General features: G+C 32.2%; 1 protein-coding gene across 3 annotated transcripts; it reads right to left on the bottom strand.

Moving 5' to 3' along the window:
- Positions 1-4376: 4376 nt before the first annotated feature.
- LOC106113511 (dystrobrevin beta) lies at positions 4377-15672 on the bottom strand. Of its 3 annotated transcripts, none has more exons than XM_013306323.1 (21): positions 15388-15672; positions 14283-14472; positions 13595-13811; positions 13000-13085; positions 12461-12612; positions 12164-12272; positions 11269-11435; positions 10329-10453; positions 9807-9925; positions 9121-9212; positions 8844-8882; positions 8660-8772; positions 8104-8275; positions 7831-7931; positions 7433-7515; positions 7035-7097; positions 6561-6656; positions 5920-5976; positions 5449-5531; positions 4974-5024; positions 4377-4710 (listed from the first exon to the last, which is right to left on the bottom strand). In XM_013306323.1, exons 2-20 carry the CDS (start codon positions 14455-14457, stop codon positions 4995-4997), a joined length of 2079 nt encoding a protein of 692 aa, XP_013161777.1. In that variant the 5' UTR covers positions 14458-14472; positions 15388-15672; the 3' UTR covers positions 4377-4710; positions 4974-4994. The 3 variants fall into 3 exon arrangements, with proteins under 3 accessions (XP_013161777.1, XP_013161786.1, XP_013161794.1); XM_013306332.1 differs by lacking the exon at positions 15388-15672 and adding an exon at positions 15298-15361; XM_013306340.1 differs by lacking the exon at positions 8844-8882.
- Positions 15673-16245: the final 573 nt, after the last annotated feature.

The following is a 16245-nucleotide window of genomic DNA, read 5'->3' as shown; positions in this document are numbered from 1 at the left end:
AACCTAAAACAACTGAATTTGACGAGTGAGTTCTCATTCGATTTATTCCACTATATAGTGGACGTAAGAAGTTGAATTCTAAATTAGTGAAAAAAGAGTTTGAAAATCACTGGCCATAACTTATTTTACATTGCTAAATATTGTTTTTAATACTTTCGAGTAACTAAAATAAGGAAGTTACATATAACATTACAGTTAATTTTATTGAAATTTAAATCTTTGTTTCATAACGCAAAAAAAAGATGGCGCTATTTCTGCCAAGGCGTCAGCCAATCGGGTTTTGTTTTTTTTTAATTAAAGTTAATAGATGTTTAAACTGAATACGGTCTCTCTAAAATTATGTTTCAGCAGTACTCCACTGCTTCTTGTCTAAGGTGGGAATAAATAAAACACTTATATGACAAGCAATGGAATGTTTATAGTTGCAATGACACAGTCCTTACATATAGATGGTACACTCGTGAAGAGAGGCGGCTCAGCTTGCACCTTACATGCTATGTCACTTTTCCACTGCAGTGTACACATATTGCCGTCTCTGTTTTTTCAAAGAGAATGAAAGAGATGGCAATATATGTCACTACAGTAACCCCAATGTAAATAGAACTACAAAACACGATTAAAACCATACCAACGCCACTTGCATTGATGCTTTAATGTAGTCTTTCATCGCTGTTATACACAAAACTTAGACTTTAAATATCTTAGTTTTTAGAGAGAAAATGCAAGATGACAACATATTTTTGTGTGAATGTTTCGATAGTGAAAACCCGTTGTATTTACGGTTCACATTTTTTTTTCATCTACATATCAAGATCTTCAATTCTAAGATGGACAACCTTCCTAGGACCTATACATTCGTTGCATTTCACAACCTCACTCAATACTATCCAATAGAAAATAGATTAAAAAAGTACAGATAGAGACAAAAGTCATATTGTTACAATTTTTTCTTTTCATTATACAAAGAGAGACTGCAAATTATTGTGACTCTTATTTTTGGGGGCGCGATAATGCCCCTTCTGAGAGAGACTAGATATAAATACATATTCTAGTCTATCAAACTTTAATTTATTATAGCTTTAGTCCATTTTAATATTTAATATAATTTTTCTCCATCAATTGATATGCCAAGCCAATTCCTTATTCTTTCACAAGATCTAATCTTATAAAACTAAGCCGCCTCTCTATAATCTAGCGTTTTTGTACACAAATACAAAACACCGCACAAAATACATCGATATAAGATACATTATATAGAAAACAAAACCTCAAAAACACAATTCTGTACAAAAATGACACTGAAAAATAAAACTTTTGTTTTTGAAAGTACCAATGGAACTGATAAACGAAATTAAACCCTAATTGATGCAATTAAAAGTGTTTTTATAAAAATATTTTAAATCAGCGAAACAAACGAAGTATGATATACTTCGAACAAATTAGATCGACAAGTAAGGTCAGCAGGAAAACAAATTTCCAAAAAAAAAATTAGTCACATTTTTTTTTGTTTTTTTTTTCGTCTCTAAATTGTGTTTTTAGGGTTTTTTTTAATAATGAATACATACGTGTACCTAAACGTATACAACATTGATAAAAAAATTGTATTTTCATATAAAAACGACAAGACGATATTAGAAACGGAATTTTGTGCTTCCATAATATTATGGTATATAGAACATACATATATCTACTACTAGGAAATCTATTTAATGGTATAAAAGATTTATATAAATTGTTCATTATATATATTTTTTGTATGACAAATCGGTTGTGTTATGTATACGTGTTATATAATATATGGATTTTGGAAAATAATCGTTGTATAAAATTCAAATTATCGTGACAAAGATTATAAATTAAGTACAATATGACTTAAGTAGTTAAAATGACTAAATGCTTTGGATTTGAAAAAAACAAATGATTGACTACAAATAATAATACCAGTACCACTCATCCTGATGAAGGGCCCCCGTTGGGCTCGAAACTAGTCGGTGCCGCCACCGAACGAATATACGTGACTGTTTAGCCGTGTTTATATATCAGTTTAAATAATAATCCCTTTAAATCCACCACGTTTTCCTATACTATAATTTTTTGTCTAAAAAAAATGTTTTTTTTTTACCAAGATTTTGTCCAAACAGAAGTTTGACAAGCATTTTTTTCACGTAAAGCAATGTTCAATCACAAATATTCGGCAAGAATATACTCAAACCAATGGTTCCTATCAATATTGCACTTAAAAACCTAGAAATAATTGATATGCAATCGCTTACCTAGCCTAAATGAAAACATAACAAATCTAACCTAAAAAAAAACAATTTTTAAGTGTTCGAACAGTAAAAAAACAACTGCTCTTCGAAAAGACCAAAAAGAATTATAAAAAAAAATAACGATAAAAAAGTTATGCCAAATGTGATGAAATATGTTTTGTTTATTTAAAGAGACAAAAAAAAAACAAAATATCCTAAACCTAACCTAAAAATATCATTTATATGAAGAAGATGTATATAAAGGGAAAGATTGCATTGTAATTGCATTATAAAAAAAACATAAAGCCCTTATTTTAATATCGTATTTTGAAAACAATAATTTAAGTCAGAGGTTCTCAAAGTTTTGTTTCTCATCCTCATCAGTATCAATACAGTTATATTTTTCCTTCTTCAACAAATATCATATGAAAAATCTGCCATCAAATTAATTATAAAGATAAATCTAAGAAAAAAATATTTTGGTTTGAATTTTGGTAATTACCGTAAAATCGGTGAATATTCAGTCTTCAATAATCTTAGTTTGGAAAAGACAAAAAGTCAAACAAATTGTACATTGCCTTTTTTGAGATTAAAAAAATACAACTACCATAGTTTTGAATAAAAAAAAATTACTTTAACAGTAATTTTTGACAGTTTAAAAATGCATTAAAACCTTACACTAAATTAAAAAAAAAACATTTATTATGCAAAGTCGATAATGACAGTAGATAGATAATTAAAATGATATGGGAAGTATCAATTGACGAATTTGTACATTTTTTTGGAAGAAATTGACGAATGGAAGACGGAAACGGAACATGTATGGAATGAAATTTTAATATTGAATACACGAGTAACTGGCATACATGTAAAATGTCAAAACATAGTTTAAAAAAAAACTGGGACTAGATATTAAAATTCAATCCTATATATTTACAAATCATATGAAGTATGAATAAATATGCAATTTGTATAAATATTAGGATCCATACATAACTATCTATAACACTGTTTACCAAAAAAAACCTTCATCATCATCATCAGCTCACTATACGTCCCCACCGAGGGGCTCGGAGCCTACCCTAAGTTAAGGGTGAAAATAAAAAATAAAAAGTAAAAAAAAACCTTAAATCAGATCAATTATATGAAAATAGCCTAAAAAGCTATAATTTTACAAAAAAAAAGACTTAAATGGTTTTAAGTAGCCAGTGATATCAAATCATAGACAATATTTAAATGGAAAAATAGTATGTTTAATACAAAATTTAAAGGACTGTTTTTTATACGAAAGTATTTGTATTGAAAACTATTGCCAAATGTTTCTAACACGTTAACTGCCACAACAATTTTTCTATATAAAAGTGAACTTACCATTCGATTAGCCAAAGTATGAAAGTCTTTAAAACTTCTTTCCGTCATACATTTTGGATGAGATAACCTAACTTTAGGGAACTTATCCATACTACGTGAAGTATTTTTTTAATTTTTTCAACCCTCCCTCCCCTTGTGACCACTCGTAGTATATACCAAGACAACCCCCTTTAATTTTTACAAAGTAATTCATAATTATGATTTTTAAATTAATTAACCACAGGCAAAAATTAAAAAAAATAATTTGGCTCATACTCTTCTTTATAGCATAAGACTGCATGTATATTTAAATTACTAATGAATTATGTATTATGAAAATTAACAACTAACGACTACGTGACAAAAACCTGAGCCACCCCTTCCCCCCTCCTGTGACTGACCGTAGTATTTTAAGGACTCCCCCCTCCAACACTAAACGGTTCACGTAGTATGGGTACGTTCCTTTATCATACATACTAGCGGTCATTTTATTATATATAAAAGGTATGCATTAAAATATTTCTCACTACAATTTATGTATCAATCGGGTAAAAACTATATTCAACGATTTTATTATAGAAAAATAATATTGGTACCGTTTTTATTTAGGTTAGTATTTTCATTATAAACTAACTAGGATAATAATAAATACGTGGTAAATAAAAACATTTATAAGGCAATATTGTGTTTTAAATTAAACTGATATTTTCAAAAAAAGAATATAAAAAAAAAACAAATTTTTCATACTACAATTTAAATAAATTAATTAATGAGATTGCTTCAAAAAAAGTTTGAGAAACACTGTCATTGACAAGAGAATCCTATTACAATAAAATAGTTGAAACGATATAACTTATAAATATCTTCACGACAATCTTTTACTCTAAAATGGGTGAACAGGAAACAAATACACTTCAACACATACAAAAATCGAATCCTATACTAAAAAACAATACTAACATTTATAATATACTGTTTATAGAAATGCAATAGTTTATGTATATGGATAAAGTTAATAGTACATAAAGAGTTATATAGTACATAGGCGTATGTAGAACTATGTCCGGGGGAAATAGTGGCCGGTGCGAGCCGGCAGTGGTGGAGGAGTGTCCTAAAAAAATCAAATAATTAAAAAATACGCTTTTATATACGGTGGGTTTCCATTGCCAAAGTACTATACCAAATTTTGTCGTCCCATTCTTAGTGAAAAAACTCAGATAATTTGCTTTTGTATGGCTTTTGTAGCAATGGAAACTCACGTTTATAAAAATAATATATGTACATATTAACGATGTTCATCGTATTAGATAAATAAAAGCATATTTATAGCAAAAAAACAATACATTTAAGGATAAAAAAAAATAAAAAACAAACCTCAAATAAAATGTTTCTAACTTATGATTGTGTAGTAAGACTAGGAGGGTTCTGGAAAAAAATAAATAAAACTACGTAAAACTACATAACTTCTACTATACTTCTTTTCAAATATCTTGCCCGCTTAAGGTCTACGCTCTGCGCATTGATCACCTTTTAAGCCTCGCTACTCTAAATTTTTTGTTCTGCGCAGTATGAAGTTCTGAGCCGCCAAGATATTTGACAACTATTCAGACAAGGACATCTGGAACGGTATGAGGGTCGCTGCTATCGCGGTTACGGCTAAAGGCGGAAAAAAACATGACAAGACACAGTACAAAAATAATGTTATCAGATTTTTTAAAGATGACACGGTGGCGTTAGTGAGCTGTCATAAATTAGTTTAACTTGACCACCGGTTCAGATATCCTTGTCGGTCTGGATGATGCAAGCAGTGACGTATTTATTGTGTGATGTTATTGTGCACTCATAGTACCTGAACAGTGTTATCATGTATGTAGTGTCGCGGCGGCTGCGGACGCGGCATCGGACCGTCACTGTCCTCGTCCTCCTCAAAATCTGTAACAATATAAAGAAATATTATTAATTCTTATGTTGTACGTCTTTTGTCTATAATTTATTTTATTTAGATATGACGTTCCAGTCCAGTGATTCATTTAAACTCTATTACCTAGCAAACATATAAAACTAAACATATCAGACTTTTTAGTTATTTTAATTTTAGTATTAAAAACATAACATAATCATACCATGCTAAAATAGAACTTTAATATCTAAAAAAAACTAAATGATTTTTTTAAATGTCATGAAAAGATTACTAATACATTAAAATCAATTAAAATTATAGATTAAAAAATATAACTTATTCTCTGTTCATTTAAATATGTATAATCTATGGCAGAATCACCTCATAATCTATGGCATGTTATAATGACAGATAACTAACCTCTTTGTTTCCTAGCCTCCAAACCTCCTTTGACATTGTCCTCGGTGTCGGAACCTTCTGCAAAACATTTATTAAAAGTATAAAAAAAAGAAAAACATTTCAACGATTATTACATACATTAAAAAAATCACGAATTATATATTTTAAACTTGAATCTATTTTGAATGTTTTTTAAAAGAAAAACTAAAAAAACATGCGACATTATAGACCGTTCACTTTAGTTCGCAATGTTAATTTAAATTTTTAACACAGTTAAATAAAAAAGAGGTTATCAATTCATTTTTTTTTCTTTTTTTTTAATTCAGAGAAATAACTAGGAAATATGTCTTTCGTACCTCAAAAATTATACAGATTTCTAGATAAAAATATCCTAGGTGTCTAGGTAATAAATTTGGAAGTCTAAAGTAAACAGACTATCCAAAACTTATAGCATGCTTGAAAGAACAATCAAAACTGGATAAGCGAGAGTTCAATCCCGAAATGACATTAATAAGCGAGAAACTCAGGAAACTTACGCGACAAAAAATATCACAGTTCATTGAACTCTCATTTATCCAGGTTCGACTGTATTACGAATGAAATGATAAAAAATTAAACAATTATAAACTATCTGTAGACAATAAAATAAAAACTAGACTGACCAGAGTTAAGTTCTCGCACGAGAGTAGACATGGCGTTTGTGACAGAATCAGCTGCGTACAACAGATCGCTGCGCAGATTCCTGTTGTCTATGCCCACTGAAACATTTTTTTATAATAAATTTTAATTTGACAGTTAAGTGGAGAAAATCAAGTCTTATAGTCCTTACTAATATTATAAATGCGAAAGTAATTCCGTCTGTCTGTCTGTCACGCAAAATCTACTGAACAGATTTAAATGAAATTTGGTACACAGTCTAGAGCCTGGGTAAGGACATAGGTTACTTTTTAACGCGAAAAGGGGGTTGTAAGGGTTTGAAAATTGGTTTGGAAATTTGTGTTGTTGGAAGCTTGAAACTTTTTATTCAAACATTCGCATTTATAATATTAGTAAGATATAAAATAAGTGTCCTAAATTTATGTCTTTGTATGTATTAAGAGAGCCATGTTTGAAATAATGACTATCAAATTACTTACTTGTGGTAGGGCGTTGATTCTGATGAAAATTTCTGCCATCATTGGTCATACTGTCCATGCCACCTGTTCATATCAAATATATATATATATAGTTCACTAATTAGATAATTTAGCAATTTTATTAATGGGAAGAAAGACTGAAAGCTCTAACAGTGGGTTTCTGAGACCAAAATTTTTATATAACACATATTGTCATCCCTGTCATTGTCTTGGACAAAGACAGAGATAACAACACATTTGAACCGGGGATTTTGGTCTCAGAAACTCATGGTAAGTGGCGCTAGCGTCAAGAGTGTACTGTCGTCTGTCATATGATTCTAACAAAAAAAAATTACTTTTTTTTGTTGTATAAAAGCAAAAGGTAGTTTCTGTTCCCCATAAATATATGTTTTTCTTACCAAGACTATGCGTCATGTCGATTCTCTCTCGTTCTCCGAGAGATGGCGTCTGCGGCGCGCTGCGGACACGACCCGTTGTTTCTCTATACACAAACTTTATAGGTTAGTTTTTTTTAATAAAACAAATATTTCGCATATTTAGGTTATTCGATTTTATTTCTCGTGTTATAGTAACGTTGTTTTCCACCATAAAAGCAAGCATTATTACTGCTACCTGATAGATTATTTTGTAACAATGGAACAAAGCAATTTTTTCTGTAAATGGAACACCGCGAAGGGCTCTGACTGTACATCCTGTACTATGGAAGCGTAGCGAATATGGGTGGAAGATGATGAAGCACACTTTATCGGAAGATGATGATGAAGTATTACAATAGTTATACTACTAATGTTCTGACCTCTCTGGAGCTGAAGGTTGTGGCTGCGAGCCGGGCAGCGGCGGACTCTTGGTGGAGCGCGGAGACGAGTTGGGTGTAGACCGAGGTGACGATTGTTGAGTCTGTTCATTTAATACAAAATATTCACCCAAAAAGATAACTTAAGATTAAGATAATTTTAGATATTTTCGAGATATTTAGATAGCAATATATTAATAACATTTCGATAAACGAAGACCATTGGAATGATCACACAAAGTGAATTTGGAACAGGGTAAATTGTTCTGAGTGTACCTTGAGCATCCTCATCAGACCTTCCAGCTGCTGCATTAGATGTTTACGTGACTCCTGCAGTGAGGAGAGGTGTCCCTCCAGCTCGTCTTTACGTTGTCGCAGCGCTCTGAGTTCTGACACTAGAGGCGGTGCAGATCCGCCCCCGCTCGAGCTTGCTTCCGCCTCTTGCTGTCTATTGGGCAAACAAAAACTTTAAAAAATCAAAAGAATTATCGATCCATATGAAAATTTGTCAATATTAGAATATAGAACATTTCTTTAAAATGATTATCGCGTTATAGCAATATAAATACCAAAACATTTAGTTTAGTAGAAGACAAGGTTGTTAGGTGGGTCGGAAATTTAAGTCTCTGACTGTGTTATTACTTTAGAAATTTCTTTGTAATTAGAAAATTCAAATTTTCGCTTTGATTTACTATTTTTATAATGAATTATTCGAGGTAAACATGTAACTTCAGTTTTAAATCTTTTCCCCTACGTTTAGAATTGTATTTTTTTATGATTCACAAACTTTTTTATATAATGATAAAGAAAAAAAATATCGCAACATGCTTACCTAAGCCTAGCAATCTCTCTCATAATTTCTCTATTCTTAGCTTCCAACTGAGAGATGAGTTCTCGCTGCTGTCTCGCCGCGTCCACTTCCGAGCCTTCAGACGACGAACGACCCTGAGTGAACGAATGAAAAGTTGAACGAATGATTGAATGATATAAAAATGAATGAATGACAATAAACTTACCAACTCCGGTGTTAGAGATGCAGATCTTCCAGCACGCGGCTTGTTAACAAATTTGTTTTATTATTTATAACATAACACGTTCAATGCTACTATGATTCTTGTATGAAAAATAGCCAAGCGAATCGATAGCAGTTAAAGTGTTAATTAAACATAAAATAGCTAATTTTAAAATTAATTATACTAACATTATAAATAGTGTTTTGTTTGCATTGAATAGACACCAAAACGGTTGACACAGATTTTTTTTTTAATATTAGTAACTATTTTAGGTACATACCATGGTTCTGTTCTCATGTGCTAGTCGTGCCGCATAACGTGCTATAAGACGATGCTCGTCGTCCACTCCACGCGATAAATGATCCGCTATACCTATATTTATATTATTTACTTTAAATATATACATATACTAGCGGACCCGACAGACGTTGTCCTGTCTACACGTCTTTAATTTGAATAAATTAATATGAAGTTAATATTTGATGAAAATTGTGAATCTAAACCATTCCCAGATCCCCTTGAACACACACAAAAAATTTCATCAAAATCGGTCCAGTCGTTTTTAGAGAAGTTCAGTGACATACACACTCACAGAAGAATTATATATATAAAGAAGATCTAATTACATCAATTTTAAGGTTACATTTCAACATGATTTTTATATTAATTTAACATTCTTTAAATGTCAATATTGTAGAATATAATTGTATAATACGTAGAAGCCATTACTATCGAAATTGGCATGGTCAGGGAAGGTAGACAACTCCCTCCCCTTCCCTCCCAGCTACCCCTCTAGAGGATTAAAACATGTAACATAAAAACTATTTAGAATAAGACTATATTATAGTACCCCCCCCTCCATCCCTCCCACATCATCTGTTGTCGATATTCATCACTGTTGAGGATAGTACATATTGTTGTCTCTGTTTGTTTCAAAGAGAATGAAAGAGATGACAAATGACATACTGCGATGTGTAGAGCGCGATGAGCGTGAGTCCAGCGAGCCAGTGTTGACGTAGCCCGCGCCCGCGCACGCGCCTGCGTACTCCGGGAACCCGTTGTGTGCCGGCACCGGGGATGGCGGCCTGTGTATTACAATTCTATATTTTGACTAAATCGGGCCAGACTTGCGGACAGACACACAGGCAGACAAAGAAAGTTTTTTTTATGTAAATTACACGTTATAAGTAACAGAAATTAATCATGTGTACGAAATATTTTTTTTTGGACGTTACATATAGACACTCCGATTTAATTGATATATGTAGAGTAATTTTCAATTGATTTCTAAATGTAATTTTATTGTATAACTAACTGTCGTTCGCGGCTCCGTCCGTAATTAACCTATGTTTTCTTCCAGACAATGTCCTCCATCGATGCCAAATTTCATCAAGATCTGCTGAGCCGGAAATACCTTCAAACAAACATCCATCCATCCAAACATTCGCATTTATAATATTAGTAAGATAGAGTTTGTATATAACTAACACGATGTGACTGAGGTTGAGCGTGCGCTCAGGCTGGTCAGGATAGCGCGGAAGCGGTGGCCGCGCGGCTGGCACGCACCGGAACGACTTTCGCAACGTCGCACCTATCTGTTTTGATGGCGACTTCTGTGTAACAAAGAATTTATAATTTTAATAAAACATTATTATAGGTAAACTATTGAAATAACAACATTTAGTTCAAAGTTTATAAGTAATGTAAATGGAATGAATCTACCGTTTCACACTTCAATTTTAATATTGTGTACGAAAAGTCCTTGGGTATCATATACAGGTCTTCTAATAAAGGAGCCAAGGCAATACTGAACGTTATATTGTGAAAAAAAGTAATCCATAATGTGGTCTTAGATTAAATATTCTATTTACAACAAAAACTTTAAATAAGTAATTAAAAAAACAATAACATATTAGAGTAAAATAAAATGTAACTACAAGACACATATTAACAGTGGTAGAGCCCGCTTTAACATGTTCGCACGAATTGTCCCGGCTCGCCCGGTGAAATACCACCACCACACAGAAGAGAGGCGTCAAGTGGAAGCTATTCCGTGTTTCGTCTGATGAGTGTGCGTCCCGGAGGCCTAATTTAGTCCTCTTTCCCTTCCCACCCTTTCTCTTATGAGGAAAGAATGGGAAGTGGAAGTGGACTTTCCGGATGAGAGGATGCATGGAAAATATTTTCTTTCTGTGCATCCTCTCCTCCGTCGATTAAAGGTAAGCAACGCATATGCAATTGCGTATGTCTATGGGCAACGGTCACTTCGCTATTTCAGCGATTTCATGTAACCGCTCGTTTGCCGCCTCATAACATAAAAAATTACAATCACCTTTAACAGCATTAACACTCCCTGGGGGGCGAAAGTCCTTCGCACTTAGGAATACTAGAACACACCCTGTAAATATATCTTGTTTGATATACTTACATAAGCAGCATATTCCTTGACCTCGTGTTCATTAGTATGGGGTGGGGAGACACGACCACGCCAGAAGCAGTCCTGGCAGAGAGTGTAGGCAGCACATCGGGTACAGCGATATCGGAACCCAGTAAGGGAACCGCGTCTGCACACGCTACATGCTAAAGGATGCACCACTGGAACACATACAACCAACTTTAACCCTTAATTATATTTCTATCTTCTAAAAACTCATATTTAATAAATATTTTTAATCTATGGTTTTTGGAGTATTTATACAACAGTGCGCATTTAAGGGTAACGTGGTTTTGCTTTTTTTAAGCCATCATTTGAGAAATAGTTAAGATGGACCCCCTGGATTTCTACAGGGTGTCCGCGTTGTTTTTTTTTCATTACCTAAAAATAACTTATTATTCAAAACAACATCATACGTTGGTCTGTGGTTTTAGACATTATTTATTAGAATCATTTGTCGCGAATGACGTGATTTCGTTACAAAGTCAAGTGTCAGAATTATTAGTGAGGGGACATAAACGTCGACATTATAGTAAGGCTAGTGTTGTGCCAGTACACCGGCATTGATTCGGATTTTCTTCCTAACAGTGGGAAATGAAATTAGGGGTTCACAAGTTGTAATAACTATAAGAAGCAGTTCACAGAAAACAATAAATTTTTAAATGGGGTCTACGAGATAGTTTGAGAATCTGTTATAAAACTTATTGTGAAAACTATCTTTGTATGTATAAATGTATTACAGATTGGAAGTGACCCCTCAAATTATTTGAATTGCTATTAAAAAAAGGGCCCTGACAGATGGACGGACGGACAACAAAGTGATCCTATACGGGTTCCGTTTTTTTTCCTATGAGGTACGGAACCCTAAAAATGACAAATGTATAATTACCATTTTCAACGCTAGCTAAACGATGCAACAGTGGTAACCACACTAAACAAGGCGGTCCTGGATCCGACATAAGAGTGTCCAAGAAATCATTCACGGTTATTTTTACATTCTGAAACAAAAATAAATTATTAATATTATAAATGCGAAAGTTTAGATGGATAGATGTATCTTCAGTACAGCTGAACGGATCACAATGAAATATGGCATACATATAGAACATAGTATAGAAGAACACATAGGCTACTTATTATGTTTTTTTTTTATATGGAGCGGAAGTTAATTTCATAATAAACTAACCTGATTGAATATAGACAAAGCTAATGAGTCATTGTAACAGAAGGAAGGTGACTCGTAGACCGCAGCGGGGAGCGCCAGCACCTCACGTAAGTAATCCGATAGCCGCTTCACCAACAGGTGACCATTGCCATCAGACAGTTGAGAGAATATATCTGCGGGTAACACTTGTGGTCATTGTATCATGTTACACTTGTCATGTTACATTTTGTGTAACATGTTGATTACATTATTTTATTTACTACAAATTTAACAAGAAACTTATTACTAACTGCAGTCAATTTTGGTTAACACATTAGCTGCCATGTCAGACTATATATCTGACAAGCTAATGTTTCAATCAGGCTGTGTCGGACTATGTGTCCGACAAGCCATACTTCCATTCATATGTAAAAACTAAGTATATGAGCAATGTAAATAAGGTATTAGTATATTTTTAGGTGTTTTCAAATGGTTTTGGACAAAATTAAAAAAAAAAGGTTATTCAGAGTAAAGAATGAAATGAATAGTAATTCCTTAATAATAATATTTTTGTTACTTACATCTTAATTTATCCATTAATTTTCCAGCACACATTGTAGCTAATGCAACTTTTATTGAAAACACTCTTATTTTACCTACATTATCACTGAAAAAGAAAAATACTCGATATTATTTGCAATTAAAATAAATAAGTAAAAAAAAAAAATATTTACTTGAGCAAAAAATATACCAAATTTATCTATAACACATTTAATTCCTTTTCAGAAAGAATCAATATCAAAGATTAGTGATACTTTTTTCATTTATATAGGCAAACTAATAATAGCACAAAAATAATTAAAAAAATCTTATTATTATAAATGCATATGCTTAGATGGATGGATGTTTGTTTGAAGGTATCTCCAGAACCAGAATGGATCTCGAAGAAATTTGGTATACAGAACACTGGAAGAATACATAGGCTACTAATAATGTTATTTTTAATTCCACGCAGACGGAGTCACGGGCAACCGCTAGTACCCAAATACAAAGCAAACTCTTAAGTTGATGTGCCATCCAAACTTAACATATTGCTTTTAAAATTATTTTCTTATTAATTGACAAATTACAGATTGTTCCGGAAGTGTCTCTAACATTCTAGTCTTGATAACTTACCCAGTACTATATGCCGATAGTAACCAATTTAGCAGCAACGCAGAACATGCTTCCACTGAGACTTGATGTGCTGGTGGTAGTCTTTTGTTTAAGTTATGATACAAAGACGATACTAGAGTCTCCAGTCTTGTTACGTTAACACATGCATTTGGCTCTAATGTGTTCAATGCATTCTCTCTGAACGCTTCTATCACATTCCATATATCTATGACATGTACTGGAATGGAAAATTATTAATAAAGTCAATTGCAAAACATCTTTTAAATCTGTATGTGTTAAACCAATCATTAGATTATATAAGTAATATTATAAATGTGAATGTATGGATGTTTGTTAGAAGACAAAGCCGGAGTGGCAGCATGGATCTTGTTGAAATTTGGCATATATGTAGAACATAGTCTGGAAGAACACACAGGCTCCTAATCAAGTTTTGTTTTTAATTCAGCATGGATGAATTCGCAAGCAAAAGCTATCTTACTAATATTATAAATGCAAACGTTTGGATGTGTGAATGGATGGATGAATGTTTGTTAAAAAGTATCTCCAGAATGGCTTAGATCTTGATGAAATTTAACATACATATAGAACATAGTTTGGAAGAACACATAGGCTAACTAATTAAGTTTTTTTTAATTCTGCACATATGGAGTTGTGGGTGATTGCTATATTATTATAAATTGTTACTCACAATTACATTTCTTTTGTACATATCTTAGTTTGCATGCTGTTCTATATGATGCAAATCTTATCATATCAAAGTTTTGTTCTCTCATCTCTTGCAGGAGTTGCGACCTCGGGTCCACCGAGGCACTCCCCAGGTTGACCTGGGGCATCACCCCTACAGATTCCCTCTCCAAAGACATGATTACACCTGGAATCTACAAATAATAAAGCAATAAAATATTATTAATATTTTAATAACAATTTAAATAACTAGTATGTATGGGCTAAATCATAATTTCCAAATAATAGTTTAAGAAATTCAAAACTGCTTTCATTGTGTCAATAAACACTTACAAATATTATTTTTTCAATTAATTATATTAGAAAAATATCTACTGTACAATTTACTTATTTTCTTGATATGTAATTTTTTATTACCAACATATTAGTATTTGACTTGACTATACCATCATGCTACAGGGTTCCAGTAATTAATTTATAAAAAATGTTGAATATTTTTAATACAATTGTAGTATCAAATATGCAGTCTCAGTGTTTAAACTGATGTCTACATGCAAGAATGTTTATTAATATTGATAAGTGAAAATCAACAAGACATTTCACTTTCATTAATACAGCAATTACCATAAAAACATGACATGCTTCACTGTAATATTCAGGTATTTTTACAAATATTAAACATCTTATAAAAGTTGTTCAGTTTATAAAAAGGTAATACAAATTGTCTTAATCTATCTTCATAGGTTCAATTTACATTTAATTAATACAATAGTAGCAGTGCATTTGAATTTGCAAATTAAAATGATTCACAATGTATGACTCAATCTTAATAGGATAATAATGTGCCTGGACCATTAAATTTCAATGTAGGACTACATATTTCTTGCCAGCTAATACTACAAATTAATATTTTAAAAAGACATTAATCTCATCTTCATTTAATATTTAATCTAATAGATGATATGAAGTTAAATCTAAAGCAAATTGATTAAAATGTTTTTATTACGCGCACTACTCACTTCTTTGAAAATATCGTAAACATATGTTTCACGAAGTTACATGTGTATAGTAAGTAGCAAAACTATTAGAAAATGCTTAATTATCGTTACCTCCACCTATCTCATAAGTTTGTTGACATAACGATAATGAATTCACGGCAATTTACGAATCTTTCGTCGCTATATCGATTCGATGATAACGTACGGTATTTTCATGTAATTACAGTATTTTATTAGCCCACATTAAATCACAAACTTGGTAACAAGTAACCACTTTAATTTAATACCGTAATTGATGTTACTATTATGCACAATCTTAAAATGAAGCGTTTATTTTATCTTACAAATAAATTACTGAATGTTGAATTGAAATCTACATGACAAGTCTGCCATTGCGCGGACGACGTTCCATTAAACGCAGTTTCACTTGTTCTTTGGTTCTGTGGTTAACTTTAGAGTAAAGATTTCATTTAGAAATTGCAATGATCGTTAATTAATTGCCGTTAAATGATGTCGATTGTTGAACTTATAAATTGTAAATACAAAAATATGCGAATAAAGAATTTAAAATTTAATATACACTCAGATAACGTTTCGGTTTTTTCCTCTTTTTCTAACCCTTATGACAAGTTTCAGGAAAGAGTGAGAGAAATGCGAATAGACCGCATCGAATAGGATAGGAGATTGACTTTACAAAATGGTAGCTAAGTAGTTTAAGTTTAGGGTTTGGGCTCTCGGGAGATCAAAAGACATTTTTGTGTACCCGCATCCGCGTTAAGGAGGACAATCAACTTCGTCTAGTTACTTGATTAAGAACAGTTTTCATTCACGCCGGTTAAGAAAGGTAAGTACAATTTTGAATGTAACATTTGTAACTATTTAAAGAATTTAAGCATTTATGGTTGGCCATTTAAGTGATATTATGACAAGGTTTATTTTCTTTTATATTATGTACTTACCTATTAATAC

Source organism: Papilio xuthus, unplaced genomic scaffold (genome assembly GCF_000836235.2).
Source record: "Papilio xuthus unplaced genomic scaffold, Pxut_1.1 DF829758.1, whole genome shotgun sequence".
NCBI lineage: Eukaryota > Metazoa > Arthropoda > Insecta > Lepidoptera > Papilionidae > Papilio > Papilio xuthus.
This window is presented reverse-complemented; position numbering and strand designations above follow the sequence as displayed.

Coding starts and splice junctions, on each gene's coding strand:
- LOC106113511 (XM_013306323.1), bottom strand. CDS start 14,457: ATGTCTTTGGAGAGGGAATCTGTAGGGGTGATGCCCCAGGTCAACCTG. Junction 8,883..9,120: donor CACATGAGAACAGAACCATG/GTATGTACCTAA, acceptor TTTGTTAACAAG/CCGCGTGCTGGAAGATCTGC. Junction 6,657..7,034: donor GAATCAACGCCCTACCACAA/GTAAGTAATTTG, acceptor AAAATGTTTCAG/TGGGCATAGACAACAGGAAT.